The sequence below is a fragment of the Alosa sapidissima genome, chromosome 2 (genome assembly GCF_018492685.1).
Source record: "Alosa sapidissima isolate fAloSap1 chromosome 2, fAloSap1.pri, whole genome shotgun sequence".
Classification (NCBI taxonomy): domain Eukaryota; kingdom Metazoa; phylum Chordata; class Actinopteri; order Clupeiformes; family Clupeidae; genus Alosa; species Alosa sapidissima.
Window position 1 is genome coordinate 34,303,507 of NC_055958.1, and position 24,868 is coordinate 34,328,374.

The following is a 24,868-nucleotide window of genomic DNA, read 5'->3' on the forward strand; positions in this document are numbered from 1 at the left end:
ATTCATTAATGCAATTGTAATGATGTGGGTTGTATCATTAGAGCTGTTTTATCTGTCTGTGGAAATCACACAGTTCTGACTGTTTATTCCTCCTTCTCATTGTGTTCAAACTCAGCAAAGCCCAAAGCTCCCTGGTGTAGATTAGACCTTCCATCTGGTTATGAAGGACAGAGACAGAGACTCTGTCCCTGTGCTGTGTTGCTGCTCTGCTACTGGAAACTGTCCTCTGACTCTGTCCCTGTGCTGTGTTGCTGCTCTGCTACTGGAAACCTCACATGTGAGAGAAGAGTGTAGTTACACAATAACCACCACTAGATGGCAGTATACATCTTTAAATGTAACTCATATGAAATGATGTACAAGTGTGCACAGCATACTGTAGGCGTTATATATACATAACCAATTTGCCAATAATTAAAAAAGAAAACTAAATTAATTGTATTTTTATGTATATAGCCAATAATCACTTGCAAAGTTCTAAAAAGGAGAGACCAAGCAGAAAAATCCACATCATTTATTGAACTGATATTTTGATGTGCTTGTGGCAGCAGTGTAAAAACACAGACCTGGATAACAAACCATCATAGTGTAATAAATTATATAAAATCAGCAATTATTTCAGAGGATTCTAAACACAGAACATCAGAAATGCAATTCAAGTACCCAGAAGACAATGCCTCATAGAACAGAACAGCTATTAGATTCACTGCAGTGGTGATATTTTAATGTGCTTGTTGCAGCAGTGCAGAAAAACATAGATCCAAAAACATCATCAAAATGCCTGCATGCAACAAATCTGCAACATAGAAACACTGTCATAGAGTAATAAATGGCAAAACACCAGCAATTATTTTAGAGGATATTCAACACATCAGACAATTCTGAACAAAATTAAAGTAGCCAGAAGACGATGCCTTAGCAAGGAATTACCACTGCATCTGTCAACACTAGAGGATAGGAGAGCCTACTTTATACATACTAATACAGTGTGGTAGGAGGAGAAAGTGGTAGAGGAAGGAGGTAGAGAGGGGAAGAGAAGGAAGTGGAGAAAAAGGAAGTTGAGGAGGGGAGAGAGAGGGAAGAGCACGGCAAGTGTGCATCAGGTGTGTATAAGGTTGTCAGAAGTGCTAGGAGAGGAGGTATTGGAAGAGTTGCATCTTCAAGAGTTTTTCGAAGAGAGAGACGAATGCCCCTGCTCTGATGACACTTGGCCGATCGCTCCACCGCCGGGGGACCAGACGTCTTATCAAGACAAAGTTGGCTAATATACTGGCAACCAAGTTGGCTTGTTTTTAAGACAAATTTGCTTAAAGCACTGGCAGCCAAATTTCCTTGTTTTCATGATGAGACGTCTTAAAATAACTCTTTTTAAATGGAGTCAAATGATTTAACGAGAAATTGCTAAATTTCTTTATACTAAAACAAAACAAACTAGATTTTTTTGTTTATCTTAATAGAAAATGAATAATTCTCATGGTTTTTAGATAACTAGTTTTAGCAATGTGACTGGGCTGCTCTACTGTTACTGAAACCTTCACTGGTAAGATCCTCAGAGGAGACATCCGACAGCCATTAAAGTACGGAAACACTCTCTCAGTGAAAGTGTGTGTGAGAGTGTGTAGGTGGGTGTTATTATCAGGGTCAGAGAATGACAGCTCTCCTCTGTCCCAGTCCAGCTGCACTCTGATCCTCTGGAGTTTCTGCTTCACTGTGAGGAGAGTGAGGGTCTGTGGTGTAGCACATGCTCCATATATATCATCATTACACCCAACACACCACCATCCACTTGTGGAGGTGTAGTCTCCCTTCCTCTGGAGAGACTCTGTCATCACACCCACACTCCACTGTGTGTTCTCTCCAACCTCCACATCCCAGCAGTGAGTCCCTGAGTTAAAGCCCTCAGAGCCCAGGGCACTGGCAAAGTGATCAAATCTCTCTGGGTTATCAGGAAGCTGCTGCCTCTCATCACCCCATTTCACACTGGTCAGATCCTCAGACAGGATGAGATTGGATTTTGCAGTGTTGGGATCCAGAGTCACAGGAGCTGCAGAGAGAAAGAACACAGAGATTTGTGATGAGAATGTGACTCGTTATCAATAGGGCTGTTTGATTCAGAAACAATACATTTGAATACATAACGTTTAGGTGTGATTCGATTTGATGTGATACAATGTGATAGAGCCTGGGGACAGGTTCACAACTGGACCTCGTCTACCTACATTCTGGAGCAGGCGTAAAGGGAATAGCGCACAACTTACGCAATTAGGAGCTAAAGTTAATCACACCACAAATGGCCTCAAGTCCATTCATAACATCTTCAATACAGATTTATATAGTTTCACTGTAGCCTGTGTTATTTTTCAGGATTGTGTGAAATTGTTAAAAAAATTAAAACAAAACAAATCTGACATCTCACCGAAGTAAATTGGTTTAGTCTTGAAAATTGGTTGCCGAGGGCGTCATAAAAGCTAAGACTGCCATTGCTCGCATCTTCAAGGTTCAAATACCGATATGTATCAGTGAATATTGTTTTTATGTGTGTGTGTGTGTGTGACTGTACTGTACTTACTGTACTGAACAATCTCCTGCATCTTCTCCCAGACTCTGAACTTCAGGTTGCCCAGGTGCTTTGCCACATTGATCAGAGCTCCTGAAACCCTCTCTGGATCCTGCAGTGTGCACTGGGCTCTGGAATAACATTCAGGAGTCAGTGCTGCTGTGGGTTTGGGTTCAGAACCACAGAGAAGAGAGAGACAGGGGGCAGATCACTCACCTTTCCACTGTGCTCTTGTAGTTCTGGAAAATAAGAAAAGAGAAAGTAGGTTAAACGTTGTTGCTATAATAAGGTCTAAGGTCTTTTGCTACATCTTTGTCAATTTTGAATGTTCCTATAGCACTGTTTTTAGGAGACTGACCAATTGACAATACCGAAAAGATTTTAATTTTAAGTGCCTTCTGAGAAAGGTTATTCCTTCATCAGAACCCCCCCCCCCCACTTCCTAGGACAATAAACAGAGTTTTGATCAACTCGCCACTGACATCCATAAACGCTGCCAACAGAGACTGTCTGTCGTCCCCAAACTCAAAACCCTTTCTGTTGTCCCAGTAGAACTACAGCAGCCTGATATCACCAGACTCACTCAGGGGCTACAGAACTACAGCAGCCTGATATCACCAGACTCACTCAGGGGCTACAGAACTACAGCAGCCTGATATCACCAGACTCACTCAGGGGCTACAGTAGAACTACAGCAGCCTGATATCACCAGACTCACTCGGGGGCTTGGCCTCGAAAGAGCTACACTACAGTAGAAGTGTTCTGCCTTATGCCATAGCATGCCTAAATGAGCTTCCTGGTTGTACCTGATGTGTGTGTGCGTGTTGCTCTTCTCCCATCTTATTGTGTTCCTGCTCTACTCTCTAGAATCATCTCACACCATATCAACAGCACACTCAATCAGAGACCACTGACACAAACCCGGCAGAATGAGACCAAAGATGACATCACACATCAGGATAATGCAATGGGGTGGGTGGCATGGGCAGGTCACCTCAACAAAACAGCCAGATGTGCTATTGTTAAATTATCACTGGTATTAGAGTTAGAGCTCTAACACCCTTACAGCCACATGTGCTATTGTTAAATTATCACTGGAATTAGACTTGTAGATCTAACACCCTTACAGCCAGATGTGCTATTGTTAAATTATCACTGGACAGATCCAACACCCTTACAGACAGTGGATGTTCCTACCTGCAGGAATGTGATGTCATCAGCTCCCATCTTCTCTTCTATGTCTCTGATTGAGTCTGAAAGAGATGAGATCTCTCTGCTCATCTTCTCAATCTTCTCCTTCATCATCTGACTCTTCTGCTTCTCTTCCTCCCTCAGTGCAGCAATCCTGGCTGCCTCTTCATCTTGTAGAAACTGGTGAAGCTTCTCAAACTCCTCCTTGATCTGCTTTTCTGTGTTCTGGGCTTGAGTCTGAATCAAATTACATCAGCTACATGAGTGAAGTTTCACACATTGATAAAATACAGAAAATATCATTGATTAATATGACTTAAATATGATTGGGGGAGGTGGCAGATAGGTAGGAAACAAAGCACCTGATGATTCACCAGCAATATGTCACCTGACAATATGGTCTCCAGGTCATGGCATTATGAAATGACTGCCAGAAGCATCCTTGGATGTGTACAAACAGTGAACTCATATGACACTAGAACACTGACCTTAATATACTCAGCTGTTTCATCACAGGTCACTTTAGCTTCCTCAAACTCCTCCAGCTTCTCCTGTAGAGGCTGCAGCTTGTTCTTGAGCTCCTCCTGAAATGAACGGATCACTTTAGCAAACTCACTCCATTATCAAACTCAACAACCACATGTTATTAATCACATACTGTATGTGCACACATGTTTGTAAGGATACTGTGAGACGCTTAACAAACATGTACTTTTCTATGTACAGTATGGGCTTGAGGTGCACACATCCCATAATGTTAAAACTGTGAGTGCTTCATTAGGGCTCAACAGTAAAGTGTAATTTGTATGTGTACAGTTATAGTGAGCAGCAGTATCTTCTCTATAGAAGGACAAGCAAGGAGGTGCTGCTATACTGATACAAAAGGCCTTACCTTCATCTCACAGGCAGCTTCCACAGTAGGACTGAAGTTGTGATGTTTGTGTAATTTTGAGCACAGACACACCAGGCACACAAGCTGTTTGTCATCTTGGCAGAAGAGCTCCAGTTTTCTTTTGTGCTCTTTGCAGAGTGCGTCCGTATGATCTCTCTCTTGTAAGTAAACCTCACAGAGGTTCTTTAAAGTCAGATTTGGGAGGGGAGAATCTTTCAGCGATGTATTCCTGCAGACCGGACATTCTCTGGATCCTTTGGTGTCCCAGAACTGCTGCAGACAGACTCTACACACACTGTGACTACAGGTCAGGATGACAGGATCCTTGAAGATCTCCGTGCACACAGGACAAGATATCTCCTCTTCTAGTTTAGAGGCCATTTTCAAAGAATAAATGCAATCCAAGTAAACGTTTCCCTCTGGTTATGACTGGTTGACAATCTGTACTTTCACTTTCACAGGTTTGATCAATCTACTGAGTCTCTGAGTCCCGTTTGTGTTTTAGTTGTCAATCTGCAAACTTATCCAAATGTCTGTAAGGTTTTGAACAGAAGCAATGTAACTCTTCCTTGATATTTCCCCCAGAAAAGTCCGCATGCCTGACGAGTTCTACAGGAGTAATGTTGAGCAGAGCAGCAGTCTGTGCCTGAGTTTCACTTCCTCATTCAGGAAACGAGAGTTAGAGGGAGGGATCTGGAGGAGCAGGAAGCTGATTGGTCGGTCTCACAGCATTTCCTTTTTTTCCAGATTTAAATTCAAAATACCAGAATGTGTGAATGTATTTGGCAGAACAAAAGGCAAGTTCTATTTTTTACACTGCAGCAATTAGGGATTATGGGTAACTTATTGGTTGATTATGGGTGTACTTTCTATTTATAATGTTTGAGGTGTAAAAGTCTGGCTTCACATGTTTGTTCAAACCATTCACTTAATCAGCTGATTCTAATTAGCACAACTCTTAAGCCAGGTAGATCAGCTAATTTGTGATATCACCCGTGTTGGCAGTACTTTCTACTTTTACATCTCTGAATGTTTCAACAGATTCAAACAAGTAAAATATGCTTTTCCTCTGCTGTTTACACAATGATCTCAATCCACCTGAAGTGTATGTGAATGCATATTCTACTAAACCTCATATGAAGAGTGAAACTGTTTTGCATGTTCTGCTGTCTATCAGTGAATACATATTATCTGTGGAGTTTAGTCATTTACAAGCCTGAACACCGTGCCAAAGTATACATTGCACATGGTTTATCAGACTGTTACAACATACACTGTTTCTGGTTTTTAATCACACCACAACCATTTTAGAATAATATTCATTCAGTCTGGCTGCTGTATCAGTGTGTATGTGGCTCATTTTATTTGCATATGATGCAGCGACGAGGGACCAGGTGTGAGTCTGTAGAGGTCAGCTGCAGAGTTTTGACTGTCCAGTCCCTCTGCAGGGCCCACAGCATGCTGGTCATCACAGGAGCCTGCAGGTCAAAGGTCATCCAGCTGGACACACACAGAGGAAGCTGGGGGTCAGGAGGGGCAGCGCTACCTGGACACAGCGCAGTATGGACACTGCTCACCTGGACACAGCGCAGTATGGACACTGCTCACCTGGACACAGTGCAGTATGGACACTGGTCACTGGTCACCTGGACACAGTGCAGTATGGTCACTGCTCACCTGGACACAGCGCAGTATGGACACTGGTCACCTGGACACAGTGCAGTATGGACACTGGTCACTGCTCACCTGGACACAGTGCAGTATGGACACTGGTCATTGGTCACCTGGACACAGCGCAGTATGGACACTGCTCACCTGGACACAGCGCAGAATGGACACTGGTCACCTGGACACAGTGCAGTATGGACACTGGTCACCTGGACACAGCGCAGTATGGACACTGCTCACCTGGACACAGCGCAGTATGGACACTGGTCACTGCTCACCTGGACACAGTGCAGTATGGACACTGCTCACCTGGACACAGCGCAGTATGGACACTGCTCACCTGGACACAGCGCAGTATGGACACTGCTCACCTGGACACAGCGCAGTATGGACACTGCTCACCTGGACAAAGTGCAGTATGGACATTGGTCACCTGGACACAGCGCAGTATGGTCACTGGTCACTGTGTACACTAACAGATCCAACAAATGTGATGGGCACAGGCTGGGGCCTCACCAACCTCAGTCAGGTCATCTGATGATGAAGTCCTGAAACACCAACTAACCACAGGTGTGAATTACTGACCCCAGATAAGAACAGCTGACCCACCCCAGGTAAGAACAGCTTACAAGTCCAGAGTGCTAACCACAGGTAATAACCACTGACCCCAGGTAAGAACTTCTTACTCCAGGTAAGAATTACTGACTCCAGGTAAGAATTACTGACCCCAGGTAAGAACAGCTGATTCTCTCAACTGTCATGTTCAGTATTTTGAATGTGTGTATTTGCATTAAGGTCACACCATCTTCAACAGAAATCTGTCCTGAACAGCCTAGAGTCACACACAGCTCCTGGTGATGTGTGTGAATATGCACTGCAGTGAGTCTCCACACAACACCTGTGTGTGTGTGTGTGTGTGTGTGTGTGTGTGTGTGTGTGTGTGGTGTGTGCTCCCTGTACCCATTCAGTTACTGCATTTCTCTTTTTACTTCCTGTTAGCTACCTGTTAGGCAGGTTGGGTATGAAAAGGGATGAATATGAAACAGCATTATTGAGTCCTGTTGATATTTCCATAAGGGATTCATTAATGCAATTGTAATGATGTGGGTTGTAGTATCATTATTGTGTCCTGTTGATATTTCCATAAGGGATTCATTAATGCAATTGTAATGATGTGGGTTGTAGTATCATTATTGAGTCCTGTTGATATTTCCATAAGGGATTCATTAATGCAACTGTAATGATGTGGGTTGTAGTATCATTATTGTGTCCTGTTGATATTTCCATAAGGGATTCATTAATGCAACTGTAATGATGTGGGTTGTAGTATCATTATTGAGTCCTGTTGATATTTCCATAAGGGATTCATTAATGCAACTGTATTGATGTGGGTTGTAGTATCATTATTGAGTCCTGTTGATATTTCCATAAGGGATTCATTAATGCAACTGTAATGATGTGGGTTGTAGTATCATTATTGAGTCCTGTTGATATTTCCATAAGGGATTCATTAATGCAATTGTAATGATGTGGGTTGTAGTATCATTATTGAGTCCTGTTGATATTTCCATAAGGGATTCATTAATGCAATTGTAATGATGTGGGTTGTATCATTAGAGCTGTTTTATCTGTCTGTGGAAATCACACAGTTCTGACTGTTTATTCCTCCTTCTCATTGTGTTCAAACTCAGCAAAGCCCAAAGCTCCCTGGTGTAGATTAGACCTTCCATCTGGTTATGAAGGACAGAGACAGAGACACTAACACTGCCAATGCATCAGATTAATATGATTCTTTATTTCATGTGCATGATGATCAGAGTTCAGTAGTGCAGGAGTTTGTGTTTACTGCAGTGCTCTCAGTCTCTATAGTGCTGTTTAATCTCCAGCATTTCTGACCTCAGATCAGACAGCAGCAGCAGAACCAGCTGGACCTGTGCTGTGTTGCTGCTCTGCTACTGGAAACCTCACAGGTGAGAGAAGAGTGTAGTTACACAATAACCACCACTAGATGGCAGTATACATCTTTAAATGTAACTCATATGAAATGATGTACAAGTGTGCACAGCATACTCTAGGCGTTATATATACATAACCAATTTGCCAATAATTAAAAAAGAAAACTAAATTAATTGTATTTTAATGTATATAGCCAATAATCACTTGCAAAGTTCTAAAAAGGAGAGACCAAGCAGAAATATCCACATCATTTATTGAACTGATATTTTGATGTGCTTGTGGCAGCAGTGTAAAAACACAGACCTGGATAACAAACCATCATAGTGTAATAAATGATATAAAATCAGCAATTATTTCAGAGGATTCTAAACACAGAACATCAGAAATGCAATTCAAGTACCCAGAAGACAATGCCTCATAGAACAGAACAGCTATTAGATTCACTGCAGTGGTGATATTTTAATGTGCTTGTTGCAGCAGTGCAGAAAAACATAGATCCAAAAACATCATCAAAATGCCTGCATGCAACAAATCTGCAACATAGAAACACTGTCATAGAGTAATAAATGGCAAAACACCAGCAATTATTTTAGAGGATATTCAACATATCAGACAATTCTGAACAAAATTAAAGTAGCCAGAAGACGATGCCTTAGCAAGGAATTACCACTGCATCTGTCAACACTAGAGGATAGGAGAGCCTACTTTATACATACTAATACAGTGTGGTAGGAGGAGAAAGTGGTAGAGGAAGGAGGTAGAGAGGGGAAGAGAAGGAAGTGGAGAAAAAGGAAGTTGAGGAGGGGAGAGAGAGGGAAGAGCACGGCAAGTGTGCATCAGGTGTGTATAAGGTTGTCAGAAGTGCTAGGAGAGGAGGTATTGGAAGAGTTGCATCTTCAAGAGTTTTTCGAAGAGAGAGACGAATGCCCCTGCTCTGATGACACTTGGCCGATCGCTCCACCGCCGGGGGACCAGACGTCTTATCAAGACAAAGTTGGCTAATATACTGGCAACCAAGTTGGCTTGTTTTTAAGACAAATTTGCTTAAAGCACTGGCAGCCAAATTTCCTTGTTTTCATGATGAGACGTCTTAAAATAACTCTTTTTAAATGGAGTCAAATGATTTAACGAGAAATTGCTAAATTTCTTTATACTAAAACAAAACAAACTAGATTTTTTTGTTTATCTTAATAGAAAATGAATAATTCTCATGGTTTTTAGATAACTAGTTTTAGCAATGTGACTGGGCTGCTCTACTGTTACTGAAACCTTCACTGGTAAGATCCTCAGAGGAGACATCCGACAGCCATTAAAGTACGGAAACACTCTCTCAGTGAAAGTGTGTGTGAGAGTGTGTAGGTGGGTGTTATTATCAGGGTCAGAGAATGACAGCTCTCCTCTGTCCCAGTCCAGCTGCACTCTGATCCTCTGGAGTTTCTGCTTCACTGTGAGGAGAGTGAGGGTCTGTGGTGTAGCACATGCTCCATATATATCATCATTACACCCAACACACCACCATCCACTTGTGGAGGTGTAGTCTCCCTTCCTCTGGAGAGACTCTGTCATCACACCCACACTCCACTGTGTGTTCTCTCCAACCTCCACATCCCAGCAGTGAGTCCCTGAGTTAAAGCCCTCAGAGCCCAGGGCACTGGCAAAGTGATCAAATCTCTCTGGGTTATCAGGAAGCTGCTGCCTCTCATCACCCCATTTCACACTGGTCAGATCCTCAGACAGGATGAGATTGGATTTTGCAGTGTTGGGATCCAGAGTCACAGGAGCTGCAGAGAGAAAGAACACAGAGATTTGTGATGAGAATGTGACTCGTTATCAATAGGGCTGTTTGATTCAGAAACAATACATTTGAATACATAACGTTTAGGTGTGATTCGATTTGATGTGATACAATGTGATAGAGCCTGGGGACAGGTTCACAACTGGACCTCGTCTACCTACATTCTGGAGCAGGCGTAAAGGGAATAGCGCACAACTTACGCAATTAGGAGCTAAAGTTAATCACACCACAAATGGCCTCAAGTCCATTCATAACATCTTCAATACAGATTTATATAGTTTCACTGTAGCCTGTGTTATTTTTCAGGATTGTGTGAAATTGTTAAAAAAATTAAAACAAAACAAATCTGACATCTCACCGAAGTAAATTGGTTTAGTCTTGAAAATTGGTTGCCGAGGGCGTCATAAAAGCTAAGACTGCCATTGCTCGCATCTTCAAGGTTCAAATACCGATATGTATCAGTGAATATTGTTTTTATGTGTGTGTGTGTGTGTGACTGTACTGTACTTACTGTACTGAACAATCTCCTGCATCTTCTCCCAGACTCTGAACTTCAGGTTGCCCAGGTGCTTTGCCACATTGATCAGAGCTCCTGAAACCCTCTCTGGATCCTGCAGTGTGCACTGGGCTCTGGAATAACATTCAGGAGTCAGTGCTGCTGTGGGTTTGGGTTCAGAACCACAGAGAAGAGAGAGACAGGAGGCAGATCACTCACCTTTCCACTGTGCTCTTGTAGTTCTGGAAAATTATAAATAATTAAATGTCAATCAGTGTTGCACCGTCTTTTCAAATTCAAATACATGTAGTACATGTATATGAGTACATGAGTATATGATACATATAACCATAAAATCAGTAATCCAATGTTTACATAACTCACTTCATGAGAGTGGATGGTTCTTACCTGCAGTAATGTGATGTCATCAGCTCCAATCTCTTCTTCCATGGCTCTGTGTATGAAAGAGATAAGATCTCTCTGCTCATCTTCTCAATCTTCTCCTTCATCATCTGACTCTTCTGCTCCTCTTCCTCCCTCAGTGCAGCTATCCTGGCTGCCTCTTCATCTCGTAGAAACTGGTGAAGCTTCACAAACTCCTCCTTGATCTGCTTCTCTGTGTGATGGGCCTGAGTCTAGATCAAATCAATTTATGTTCATTCATTGCTCCAGTGTACTGTCACTTTAAGAAGAGTCTCAATGGTTCTTATAAGGCCCTTTTGCCAGCTCTTGGTAGAGTCTCTTGCTCAACAGTCTCACCAATTCTAGCCTTGTTTGATTGCACCACATTGATATCACAATATTAAGTTAATACAAGCACCCTTCACTCGTTGCTTTGGAAATGGAAGCATGTAATGTAGGAAGCTTTACATTTCTGTTTGCAATTAAATGAGAATTTTGAGCCTGGTAGCCACTTAGCGTTTCAACAGGCAAATTGTCTTTGTTGCCTTTATAATTTCTTTTCTCTTGACGTTTCTTATATTTAACAGGAGATGTCAACCATGACAAGCTACGTGGAACCTGCCTCTTACTCTCTGTCTCTTCTGCATGCTCATGATTTGTTCCAAATTACGCTTTAGTGTGTAGTAGACTAACGTTCAAGCTAGAGCTGCGGAATGGAGAGGCAAGACCCAAAAATATCATCCTTGAATATTGAACATCCTTGATAACTCATTTCTGAAGGTTTTAATGCACTACTGGAATAAAAACTATAAATAAATGCTGTGTTGTTTGCGTTAGTCTTTTAAACGTAAGAATGATCCAGGGCTGATGCTTGGCATAAGAGCAAGATACACCAGGCATGTGCTATACATCATTCACTAGTCAGTGCAGTCGCAATTTGATGACGTTCATGGATCCTCCAGATATCGTACCCATCATGCACTGCAGTTGTCGGCCTCATTTAAATGCTGGGGGAGGGCCCAGAGGCAGTGGCCCCACCTATAGCCCCTTTCAACAAGGCAAACAAAAACAATGCTTGAACGTTCTATTTGGGCCCCAATCTACTTCCTCTGCATTAAGATAACATATGGAATGTTAAAACGGAAGTCTTGTGGGGCCAACTAAGATGCTGATAATGGAACTCTCTTGAAAGGGTCTATAGCCCCGCCCCTGGCTTTAGCTGTAGACCTTTGTGAAAATCGCCTGAATTCTCCATTAAAGCTGTTGTCAAGGTTATCCAATTAGCAGCAAACTTTGTTCCTTTAAAAACATATTTTGAGTGATAGGTACATCTGACTTGATTCACATCTCCACCTATGTTATGTAACATGTGCCTGGTCCGCACCTTGATGTGTTTTGCTGTTTTATCACAGGTCACTTTAGCCTCCTCCAAAGTCTTCTTGTTCTCCAGTAAGAGCTGCAGTTTGATCTTGAGCTCCTCCTGAAATTAATAACAGACTTCACTGCAGACTGCAGCATCTCTACATCAACAGTGACGTTCATTCATATCCAAGGTGATCACCATAATTAAGAGAAATCATTCTTACCTTACAGTCAAGAGTTGCTTCATCTATAGGATGGAATTTATGGCCAGTGTGGTTTTTGGAGTCTCTACACACCAAACACACAGGCTGTTTATCATCCAGACAGAAGAGCTTGAGTTTCTCACTGTGCAGACTGCAGAGCACCTCAGACCCTGCTGAAGCTCTCTGACTTCTCTCCTGTAAGAAGGTCTCACACAGATTCCTTAACGCCTTGCTAGGAGGATACAAATCTTTTGAGCACTTCCTCCTGCAGTAGGGACATTCTCTGGATCCTTTGCTCTCCCAGAACTGCTGCAGACAGGCATTACACACACTGTGAGCACAGGATAAAATGACGGGATCCTTGAAGATGTCACAGCACACAGGACACGTGAGATCCTCTTCATGTTTAGAAGCCATTTTGTCTTTTCTGTAAAGTCTCCTGTTTGTTGTCCTCAGTCTGGTTCGCCAGCTTCACTTTCACTTTCAGCAGTCACAGCACACGCGTCATTCCCAAACTCAGATTCTTCTGTTTCACACATTCATCCAGCCAACTTTCAGCCTCACCAGCTTCAGACCCAAACTGTTCCCCTCATTACTTTTAAAAACTGTGTTTAAGTAAGAAGGTTCTAGCTAAAGTATCCCACATTAAGGTGTCTAGTGGAGGGAACAAATCAACCTGTCACTTAACTTCACTTCCTGCTCCTGCACGAGTCAGGCAGAGGGAGGGACTATGGTAAGAAAGGATTCTGATTGGCCAGCCGTAGTTGCCGGGCCAGTTCCCTGGTCTCTGCTGCCACCAACTGGAGTTCAGTTCAAAGTTCCAGTTGTGGGTGTGAACTGTATAGGGTGACCTAGAACTCAGCCTAGAACTGTAGCTGCTAGAGGCACAGGGACAGGACAGGCAAGACTTTCCCTGATGCCTGATGAGGCAATTAAGATGTTTTTGAATACATATTAAAAATGAACGTAAATGTAAGAAATTGAAAAAGAGCAAGAAGTCTGTAAGTCCCACATAGTCACATGGATAACATGTGCAACATAATGTTGTGTATAGGTTAATTTAGCATGGATAACATTGTGTACATTTATATATGGATAACATAGTGTACATATGGGTTCATTTAGCTGCACACTGAGGCTGGCCCCAGATCAGTGGATTACACACTCTCTCCAACACAGACACTGATCCTGGTGTTCAGGTTCCAAATAGGCAGATGAGATTCTCAACATGTGGTCTGTACAGATGAATGTCCTACATAATGAAGAGAATAAAGTGTTTTGTAGTACAGGTACATATACACAATACAATGAAGTGTGTGCTCAAGAATCTGTAAAGTAAAGTGAGAGGTGCGTAATCACATGTGATATTGTGTGGAGCCACATACAGCTGTGATCTCCTCTCTTAATCTGATCGTAAGCAACACTATGCACAGTTGTATGAATGTGGTCAGCAGTGGGCAATCAATATTAAAAAATGTTGCTTTAAATAAACCAATTAAATAAATAAACATATGTGTGGTGTGCTGCTCCTTACTCTTATGTGGCCTCCAGCTCTTAAAGGTGCAGGCCACCATTCTAATCCAGTCAAGTACTACAGCATACTTCAGATAGCTCTTCACAGTCCTCACAAGGTCCATTAATTATAGTCTTTTTGTTTTTATTTTGTCTTTTTTTATTTTGTCTTTATTTTATTTTATATATTATATCTTTATCATGCTGCACCTGTCTGAATGATGGATAATTTCCCAGAACTGATTCATCAGGCAAGTGTTAGTGATTTGAATTTGTTGCGGGCAGCCATAGGTAGTGTAGATGGGTGAGCAGTGGGGTTACCTCAGGATGACCAGAAGGCCAAGAGCAACACATTCAGCACTCCCTGATCTGCAGCTTAAACATACTAAACCCTTCCACAGGGTGGAGTTACTGCTGTTCAGCAGGGGCCTCATTTATAAAACGCTCTTATATGCACAGATTTGATCTTAGCCCGTACGTACGCTCAAATGCACGCCAACGCTCAGATTTATAAAAAAAAACGTCTGACATGGAAAAGTGGCTTGCTCCACGTCAGGTTCCTACTTTACGTACGACCATTATCTTGTGGTAATGTTGGGGTACTGCAGGCAAGATGAGGTCCAAGAGCGAAGCATTTTCAGATATCCAAAACCAACAATCTAACGTCTTTCTTTGCCATATGTATGATCAAGATCAGAGGTGCTTGAAGTATTTTTTAAAGATTGTTGGCAACTTAATGTTTCATGATTTGATATGAAACTGGCACTGAAAACTAGCCCAAGAAAGTGGAAAAATGTGGGCTTACTTATTTTATGATATAAGTTAAAAACACTAAGACACATCATAGCTTTTGTGTAAGGTTGGGGTCCCATGTTGTGACATGTCACCCTTTTTGTTTTTTCAAGAAGTGTGTGCATGCCAGTGCCGATAGGGTTGATTGAATGACTTTGAACAGTTGTACCATTGAGAGCATACTCACTAACTGCATATCTATGGTACGGCAACTGCAACGCGTGAAATCTGCCCAAAGGACTATTGGCTCCCAACTCCCCTCCATCCACAACACATATCATAAAAGCTGTACAAACAAAGCCAAATCCATTGTCAAGGATGCCACCCACCCAAACATGGTCTTTTCTACTCCCATCTGGCAGGTGGCAGAGGAGCCTGCGCTCCCGTAACAGCAGGCCCAGGTACAGCTTCATTCCAGAGGCTGTAACAAAACTACACCTCCTGTCTAGTATTTGCACAGCTGTTACTAGTTTACATGTTTACTTTTTACTACTGCATTGTTTACCTGTTTACATTGACTGTATTGCACTGTTTACCTGTTTACATTTACTCCTACACTGTTTCACTTATGGCCTTGCACTGCTATTTTTTATATTCCATAGCCTGCCCATAAACCTGTGCAATATACTGCAATACACTGTACATATATATGTGTGTGTGTGTGTGTGTGTGTGTGTGTGTGTGTACAGTATATATACAGTATATATACACAGTACCCTCCAGAATTATTAGTTAAAGTAAAAATGGGTATAAAAAATAATCTGTTGGTGATTCATTGTAATCTCACAATGGAACAAATAGGAAAAATCCAACCTTGAAGGGAAGCAAATTTATTTTGAGAAAAAGGAAAATCTCAAAAATAAATAAATATTTTGAACAAAAACACATTGCTCACAATTATTGGCACCCCTGCTTATAATACCATTTTAAGCCTCCCTTTGCCAATAAAACAGCTTGTAATATTCACCTATGACACCCCATAAAGTTGGAGAATACAAACCAAGAGATTTAAGACTGTTAATCTTTATAAAATCTCCCCAGATCGTCCAGATTCCTAGGTCCACACTTGTGCATTCTCCTCTTTGACTCACCCCACTGTTTTTCTATGGAGTTTAGATCAGGGGACTGAGATGGCAATGGCCGAAGCTTGATTTTGTGTATTTGTTTTGATCTGGACGTTTGTTTTGGTTCATTGACCTGATGAATGATCCAATCATTACCAACTTTTAGTGTCTTGTCAGAGATTGACAGAATTCCTTTGAAAATGTTCAGGTTCTTCTTGTTGATCAGGATACCATGCACCTTAACTAGATTCCCAAGGCCTTTGGAAATAAAAACAGCCCCACAATAGCACAGCCCCTCCACCATAATTCTCATTAGGTATGGGGTTCTTTTCAGTATAGTTATTCTTCTATATATGCCAAACACACCTAACATGTTTCTAGCCAAAGAGTGCAATTTTCATTTCATCTGACAATAGACCACACTTCCAGACAAAGCCACTGTACCATTCAGTAACTCCTGCCATTTACATTGGTAATTAAATGACTAGACAGGCTGTTACCAGCATGCCCTCTAAATAAGCTATTAGCAATGAGGTCACTTTTGAAGATTTTTTGGTGGACTTGGTGACCCCAAGATGACACCTCTGTCTGTAACTCTCCAATAGTGGTTCTTATGGAATTCTTTGCCTATATTACCATCCTCCATACTGTACGTGTGGGCAAGATAACCTTGGATCTTTGTCCAAGCATGTTTGTCACATTTCCAGTTGATTAGAACCATTTAATCATTGTTTTAACTGCAAATATAGGCATTTTCAACAAAGTACCTAGTTGGTATAGACATTTCCTGACTTATAAAAATTTCAACACACTTTCTTTTTATTTAAATTTAGTGTATTCTCTTGTCTTTCTGATGTTGAAAAATGACTAGAGGATTTAGCCTCTGTGTCACTTTATTTTCATACCTTAGTGAAAAAGAAAGTCATGAGCTACTTCTGAAAGTTCACAGACACTCTAATTAACTTAAATAAGTTGAAATTAGATGGGAAAATGCTTCTGTTAGGTTCTGTATATAAGCTTTTTCTAGGGGTGCCAATTATTGTGAGCAACATGTTTTCATTAAAAATATTTACTTCTTTATGAGATTTTCCTTTTTCTCAGAATACATTTTCTTCCCTTCAAGGGTGGATTTTCCTCATTGTTTTCATTGTGAGAGTACAATGAATCTTCAAAAGATTTTTTATACCTGTTTTTAGTCAACTTTACCCAAGGTGCCAATAATTCTGGAGGGTACTGTATACAGTATATATAAACATGTCATCTGGAATCTTTATCCATACACTGTACATTATTAATCTCTATTGTCTACACAACCATACTCTATCTGCACTTGGTATTTAATGCTTCTTTGCACTTCTGGTTGGATGTCAACTGCATTTCATTGGCTCTGTACCTGTACTCTGCTAAATTACATTATCACCCTGACGTGTTGCCTGAACACCATCCATATGGACCACAGAGCGGTAGCACAAAACCAATACGTCTTACAAGGCGAAAACGCAGAAAGGCTAGATTCAGCGCTAGCTATCAAGGTAATCTCTCTGATCTAGAAAATATGATTAGACAAATTAGGAAAGAAACTGACCAGGAATTGAATCGTAATGTTAAACCAATGACCTTGCAACCTACTCTTGAATTAAGTTTACCTGAAAGCGTGGAAGTGAATGAATGTGTTGAAGCAGATGTTGAACAATGTGCAGGATTACTAAACCAAATCACCCTGACCTCAGAAATAGTTGATGATTATTGAATGTGAATAAAAGAATGGAAAATGAACCATAACTGCAAACAATGACCTCATAATACATAATAAAGTGCGATGAATGAAATGAATCAATACAAGTACTTTAGTAGCCTGATATTGTAAAGTTTAGGGAATTATGTACTTAGAGAATTGTATGTCTCAAAACTGTTTAACTGAATGTATTCAGATTGCATTGTAATGTCATAAGTGTTTGTAACCTGTAAGAATGTAACCGAACTCTCTTGATGACTGTAAGTGTACGTTGTTAAATGTAATGTCACATTGTTATAATTGTCATTGAATGTAAACTGTTTGTGTAACTTCTGAAACTATCTAAACCATAATTAGCCTACTGAATGTAATGTTGCATCTCCGAAATGTAACCCGGAGATAAGTGACTTCTAGAATGTATTAGCTATCGTGAGAATTTTCCCAGCTACCGTGAGAATATTCCCAGCTATCGTGGGAACTTCTAGAAGGTTCTAAACTGTCGTGGGAAAGTAGGATGGATTTGCCTTAGGAATGTGTGGGGGAGGTCAAGTCTACCTAGTATAAATAGGGGTCGAACCAAATGATCGGGGCTGCTTCTTCTTTTTTTCCTTCCTTCAACTCGTTGGGTTTTTGCTTTATGATGTCGCGTGCGGTTGTTAGAATTCGTCCTCCGAAATTCGTTGAGAAGCAAAGTGTTGGACGTCGTGCCAGGCTGAGTCGCGGACCGAAACTCTGTGGAACCTGTTGCAGATATCAGACCTGCTACTCCGACAGAGAGTGACTGCAGAAGATAATCAGATAAAAACTTTTTCCCCTTTTTGAGGACTTACTTTTTTCCTTATATTCTTTTTCTCCATTTGTGGATTTACCATTTTTATTGTAATCTCTTCTTCATTTCTGGATTTACTATTTTCCTATTTTGTGGATTTACTCTTTTTCCATTTTCTACAACATTGTAACCTGCAAGTGGATATTACGCCGCATTTTGTAACATCACCAAAGTGCTGAAAAGTAAAAAACTCATTTAACCTTGGCATCCAATTCTTCAAGCAGTATTTGTCTTTTCTTGGTTTTTCTACGAATTCCAGCAGGAGGGTAAGATAACTGGTTTAAAATGGTTATTCATCTGCTCTGTCTAAGACTTGGGTTAGTTGGACTTTAGTACTGCTGAACGGTAATAAAATCTCCATCCTTATAAAACGTGAGCAAGAAGTAGCCTATAACCTGTGTCTCTAGATAAACTCTAGGGTCAAACATCTTTGCACGTTAGCCAACTGTTCGAGACCTAGGCGTAGTCGCTCCTTTTTTCATAAACATCTCAATAAATCCACCACGGAAGCCCGATCAACTTCCAAGGGGGATATTTAAAAATAGGAGTAATAGGTTATCTGCGCCGCAGAGGGAAGACGTGCAACTTCGCTCGACAGTAGGTCCCTCTGCTATCTACAATAACCTCTAGGGGGTATCGTGGGTCTTAACTGCCTAGGCCTGGGGTTACGTCTGAGAAACGGCTGACGTTGACTAGGTTCTGGGGTTACCTGCAGGGGGCAACACAAGTTATATGCCATCTTGATGGTGTGCAGTGGGCGGATCAACTACGAGATAGGAAGGTGTTAATATGCAGTGACTCTGTGTCTGCAGTCAAAAGCCTTGGAAAGGGAATGTCAAAGGGGCGGCAGGATATTGTTTATGAGATAGGCCTACTATTGGCATTCAATAATGTAGGCAAAAAGGGAGTGAAGGTGTCATTTTTATGGGTACCTGCACATGTGGGAATCAGATGGAATGAGAAGGTGGATGCGTTGGCCAAGGAGGCGACTCGAAAAGAAGCCATAGATGTTCCTCTGACACTGTCTAAGTCTGAAGGAAAGAGTATCATATGGCAGAATTCTCTTATTAAATGGCAACATCTTTGGGATCAAGACACAAAGGGCAGACATCATTCTCTATTCCATTATTGTATGTGATGTCATTATGTCATTATAGTAGTGTTTCTGACTCAGTTACGGCCTGTGCTAGTGGTAAGCGTAAGGAGGATGTTATCATTACAAGACTGAGAATAGGCCATACATGTCTGAATAGCACACTGTGTATTTTAGGAAAGCATCAGGACGGACTGTGTTCTTGCCAGCAGAGGGAGACTGTTGAACACGTATTGCTATTTTGCAGGAAATATGAATCACATAGGCAAGACTTGTTCAGGTGCCTAAAGCGGTGTGGGCTGAAGGAAGTGTCACTAAAAAGTGTGCTTGATGTGGGCACAAGTGTAAAGGGAAAGCGCCACTTCTTTAAGTTTTTATCTGATACTGGGCTGTATGGGAGAATTTAATTTTGTAGAGCATTAGTCCAGCAGGAGGCAGCAATGCAACATTGTGGATGCCAGCTGCCGTAAAACCTAATAGAAGAAGAAGAAGAAGAAGAAGAATGTTGTGCTGGCTGTCGGAATCAGCAGCACAAATGAGTTCGCTAAAATATTGGTGGGGACAATTTTGTCATCTTAAAATATTGATTAGGACTAGTCCTTAGCGTCCCACACTAAATCTACGCCCATGGTAGTATCATTAGAGCTGTTTTATCTGTCTGTGGAAATCACACAGTTCTGACTCTGTTTATTCCTCCTTCTCATCGTGTTCAAACTCAGCAAAGCCCAAAGCTCCCTGGTGTAGATTAGACCTGCCATCTGGTTATGAAGGACAGAGACAGAGACACTAACACTGCCAATGCATCAGATTAATATGATTCTTTATTTCATGTGCATGATGATCAAGAGTTCAGTAGTGCAGGAGTTTGTGTTTACTGCAGTGCTCTCAGTCTCTATAGTGCTGTTTAATCTCCAGCATTTCTGACCTCAGATCAGACAGCAGCAGAATTAGCTGGACCTGTGCTGTGTTGCTGCTCTGCAACTGGGAACCTCACAGGTGAGAGAGGAGAGTGTAGTTACACAATAATCACCACTAGATGGCAGAGGCTTTCATCTCTCAGTGACATCTTTAATTAAATGTAACTCATATGAAATTATTTACAAGTGTGCACAGCACAGGTGTTACATATACATTACCAATTTGCAAATAATTAAAATTAAAATAAAATTGTATTTTAATGTATATAGCCAAATGTCACTGTTGCAATGTGTATACAGTGTTCATTGTCTTCCAAAAATGGCCACCAAATTAACCCTCTAATTGAGCTAACTTCTAAAAAGCAGAAATGTCCACATAGTTTACTGAACTGATATTTTGATGTGCTTGTGGCAGTGTGGTCAAAATTAATCCAAGACAAATGGTGTGAGACTGCAGCTTTATTCACGACGCCGGCAGCATGTTACCCACGTGAAATGTCAAAGTAACAAGCCCACACATCTGTGGGTGAAGCCAACTCTTATACCCTTAAAGCAACACCAAAGAGTTTTTTGCACCTTAAAAAAATGTTTCCAAAATTTTTTCTGCGGTTCATCAACTCGTAACAGGGTGAACGGCACTTCTGCATTCGCTTCGCGGCCCTCTATCGGCTATAACCGCACTATGTAAGTTTGCCAGATCGGGTAGCGGATCTGTAGTTCGATGGAATGAGACATAAGAAACTACAAATTTGACTTGCATGATGTCGCAATACATCATAGCCTACTTTCATAAAATCATGCAACAAATTCTACCTTGTGTATGGACATTGTTATTTACAAAAGTTCTTTGGTGCTGCTTTAACACACACCCACGGAAATCACAAGTTGTCACCCACCAGTGATCACCTAACCATGTTTGTTTTACAGAGATAAGAAATGTTTACCACCCCTCATCCTGAGGGTCACCCCTAGTTCAGTGACACAGGGGTTATCTTTCCTAAGTCAAAACATTCCAACATAGGGGTTTCAGATGCTGCATGTGGGCTCTTGTTCAGACAGAGACAGTTTCTGCTCTAACTGGGCTGCTCTACTGACATAGAGGCCTTCACTGCTACAATACTCAGAGGAAATTCACCAGTATTAAAGTATGGAAACACTCTCTCAGTGAAAGTGTGTGTGAGAGTGTGTATGTGAGTGTTATTATCAGGGTCAGAGAATGACAGCTCTCCTCTGTCCCAGTCCAGCTGCACTCTGATCCTCTGGGGTTTCTTCTCCACTGTGAGGAGAGTGGAGGGCTGTGGTAGAGACCATGTTATATATTTACCATTATTATTAAACAGAGTCCACTTTCCACTCACATTGCCATATTGTCCCTTCCTCTGGAGGGACTCTGTCATCAAACCCACCCACCACCAGGTACTGTCCCCAACCTCCACGTCCCAGCAGTGAGTCCCTGAGTTAAAGCCCTCAGAGCCCAGAACACTGAGATACTTATCAAATCTCTCTGGGTTATCAGGAAGCTGCTGCCTCTCATCACCGCGTGTCATACTGGTCAGATTCTCAGACAGGATGAGTCGTGGGTGTGCAGTGTTAGGATCCAGAGTCACAGGAGCTGCAGAGAGAAAGAACACACACATGAGCTGAACACTGAGTGATGTGTGATGAGGATGTGAATGATGGTCATTATTAATAGTGGTGTTACCAAGTGTAATGGCAGGAGAAGTAGTAACAGTACCAACATACCTAGAGATTGGGATGGTTTTATTTCAGTTAGCCTAATAGCTGGTTTGATATGCATTGAGAGATGATCTTATGGAAAATACCCCATGCCAATCGTGAGATATGTGACCCTGCAAGGCAAAACCAGTCGTCTTGCGCACAGTGCTATTTTGAGGATATCCACGATAAACAAACGTACAGGTTAAAATGTCGAATTTCAGGTTTTTGCATAATTCAACAGTATACAGTCTACACTTTCATATTGTGAACAAATTTCAAATTTCTTTCTTCTTTCATCTTGGCAGATGTAACCGAATATCAATGTGAAAGACTTGCCTTTCAGGGCACGAACGGTCAAAAGCACAAAGTTTTAGAAATATCCTGGCGTCATTTTACAGACTAGGAAAAGTCCATTTTCGAAGCAGTAGCGCATTTTAAAAGTGGGCCTGTAGCCTAGCTAGCCTACACAATCTGTGTACATAAAACTTCTTCTCCCCTTACTTCCCCCGAAACACATTAATTATATTCTATAGTGACACCTTATGACTGTCCCAGGTATTAACTAGGGGGCAGAAAATGACACCAGAGAATAGACCTCTCCAGAATAAGTCCCGCCTCCGTAACTTCCGTATCCATCCAACTTCCAAGCGTCGATTGTCTATGGGAAATAACATGGCGTTTCGAAATATCATACCGGTAAAACATCTGTAGGTAGCAAAGTTGAAAAAGCTGGTGGGCAGATTGGCCTACACACTTCTGCCATCTAGTTTCCACTGGATTTTTGGATTGTCGGTGCCGTTTAAGTAGTATACTATAGACTATACTACTTAAACGGCACCGAAAATCAAAAAATCCAGTGGAAACTAGATGGCAGAAGTGTGTAGGCCAATCGGCCCAGCAGCTTTTTCTACTTTGTCACCTACAGAGTTTGACAGGTACGATCTTTCAAAACGCCATGTTATTTCCCATAGACATTTGACGACCGAAGGTTGGATGGATACGGAAGTTAGGAGGCGGGACTTATTCTGGAGAGGTCTATGTCTAATAAGGGGAGAACCTAACCTGACCCTAGCCAGATGAATTTCGTTCCGCTTAGCTCTGCCTAGCTTCACTCACATCCATCTGGGACCTCTTCCATTGAGATTGATTTTTGCAACCGATTTTATGGTACAGCCAATCAGGACGCAGGGCGGGAGTTTCATAGATGTGACATAGCGTAGAAGCGACTGTGAGACTGTTATTAGCGTCACGGGTTGGCTTCGATGTGAGTGGTTGAAGTAGCACGTCAATAGATGACAGACAAGTGGCTTATTCAATCATATGCAAGCATTTTTTGATAGGCCCAGCCTTCTGAAGCAACACTTCAATGGATCGGTTCCAGATGGATGAGTGGAGCTAGGCGGAGCGAAATTCATCTGGCTAGGGTCAGGTTAGGGAGAACCGCCACTCTGGGGAAACTTCCGGTTTCTGAACTGGTTGCAGTTCCTGTTCTGGTTCCACATGAGGGCGCTCACGAATAAGTGCAGAATGAATGGAGGTCTATGGAGCTGTACCCCTCAAATCCACTTTTCTCGTGATATCATTTTTTGCCCAGAAATTTAAATGTTGCATGCAAAAGAGGGGGCAGAGAAAATACAAACCGCTGAGTATTATATTTTTTGAGTCACTTATTTGTTCTAAAAAGCCTTTCAAATGCGTCAATGACGTCATTCATTAGCAGAAAGCTAGTGTGTTGTGGGCAACAACGACCCAACCTGTAAGAAATCGAAAGGACGTAAGTACTCGTTCATTCAACTTTTGACCTATAATGACCATTGATCTTGCAGAAACCACAATCCAATCTTCGATTTTTCAACGACAACCAGGTGAAAGAGACACATTTAGCCGTCTAGCTCCATAGACCCCCATTGTTTTTGCACTTATTCGTGATCGCCCCTAGCGGAACTGCAGCAGATTGCAGTTACAATGGAGTTAATAGGGAGTGATCCGGCTCTCCGTAAATGGGCTCTGAAGACACTCACTCGGTTGATAAAACTTGACATAGTAAGTCATCTGCTTCAAAGTCACGCTACCGTAAGGCTGATAATAGCTGTGTCCTCACACTATCGCACGTTACAATTTACTTAAAAGGTGATTTTCTCCCCTTTTGGCGTATCGCGACAGGAGAACCATGCCAATTTTGGATGCGGTTATCTTAGCGATACTTTTTGCAATACCCTCAATATACATATCGTTTGAAAGCTTAGCCAATGGCCGTTCATGTGAGCACATTAACTTAATTTTGTAAATTTTACCAAAACGACTGGTTTCGCTGGGTCACATATGGTAAAGGGTATGTGATGATCTGGGGTTATTTTAATTCCAAAGGCCAAGGGAAATTTATCAGGATGTAAATAACTGGCCTTTAAAAATAAAAATCTGCCTGCCTCTATGGAAATTCAACATAGGTTTAACATAGAGGTATGCACCCTGTATTTAATGAAGAACATTTATTTATTTATGATACATTATTCATTCACAAAATAAATGGTGTCCTTAAAGGTAAGATTAAGATCCATTTCCAAATTTTTTTTTTTTATTCCCCTTTTTAGTCAACTTTAGCATGGGGTTGAAGACTTTTTATAGGCACTGTATCTGTCAGAACTTTTAAAACCACTTGCTCCATCAAGGTCAGTCTGCTGACCA

At 41.5% G+C, this 24,868-nt stretch overlaps 2 protein-coding genes, 2 long non-coding RNA genes and 1 pseudogene across 4 annotated transcripts in view; 1 reads left to right on the plus strand and 4 right to left on the minus strand.

Annotated features, from left to right (window-relative positions):
- Positions 1-501: 501 nt before the first annotated feature.
- On the minus strand, positions 502-5,321 carry LOC121693008 (E3 ubiquitin-protein ligase TRIM39-like). The gene is made up of 6 exons (XM_042072136.1): positions 4,641-5,321; positions 4,237-4,332; positions 3,755-3,985; positions 2,774-2,796; positions 2,570-2,688; positions 502-2,044 (listed from the first exon to the last, which is right to left on the minus strand). Exons 1-6 carry the CDS (start codon positions 5,019-5,021, stop codon positions 1,446-1,448), a joined length of 1,449 nt encoding a protein of 482 aa, XP_041928070.1. The 5' UTR covers positions 5,022-5,321; the 3' UTR covers positions 502-1,445.
- Positions 5,322-7,422: 2,101 nt separating this feature from the next.
- LOC121693452 lies at positions 7,423-19,238 on the plus strand. The gene is made up of 4 exons (XR_006025507.1): positions 7,423-8,322; positions 10,230-10,234; positions 10,338-10,344; positions 19,228-19,238. It is a non-coding gene; the product is annotated as an uncharacterized LOC121693452 (long non-coding RNA).
- Positions 8,704-16,852, minus strand: LOC121693402. The gene is made up of 3 exons (XR_006025491.1): positions 16,842-16,852; positions 16,047-16,049; positions 8,704-9,365 (listed from the first exon to the last, which is right to left on the minus strand). It is a non-coding gene; the product is annotated as an uncharacterized LOC121693402 (long non-coding RNA).
- LOC121693354 lies at positions 9,363-13,193 on the minus strand (annotated as a pseudogene).
- Positions 19,239-21,333: 2,095 nt separating the features above from the next.
- Positions 21,334-24,868, minus strand: part of LOC121697189 (E3 ubiquitin-protein ligase TRIM35-like) — a gene marked incomplete at its 5' end in the record, with an annotated part of 36,277 nt that continues 32,742 nt past the window's right edge. The window contains one exon of the mRNA XM_042078586.1: positions 21,334-22,076. Within this exon, the coding sequence (XP_041934520.1) occupies positions 21,538-22,076 (539 nt within the window). The remainder of the gene's footprint in view (positions 22,077-24,868) is intronic.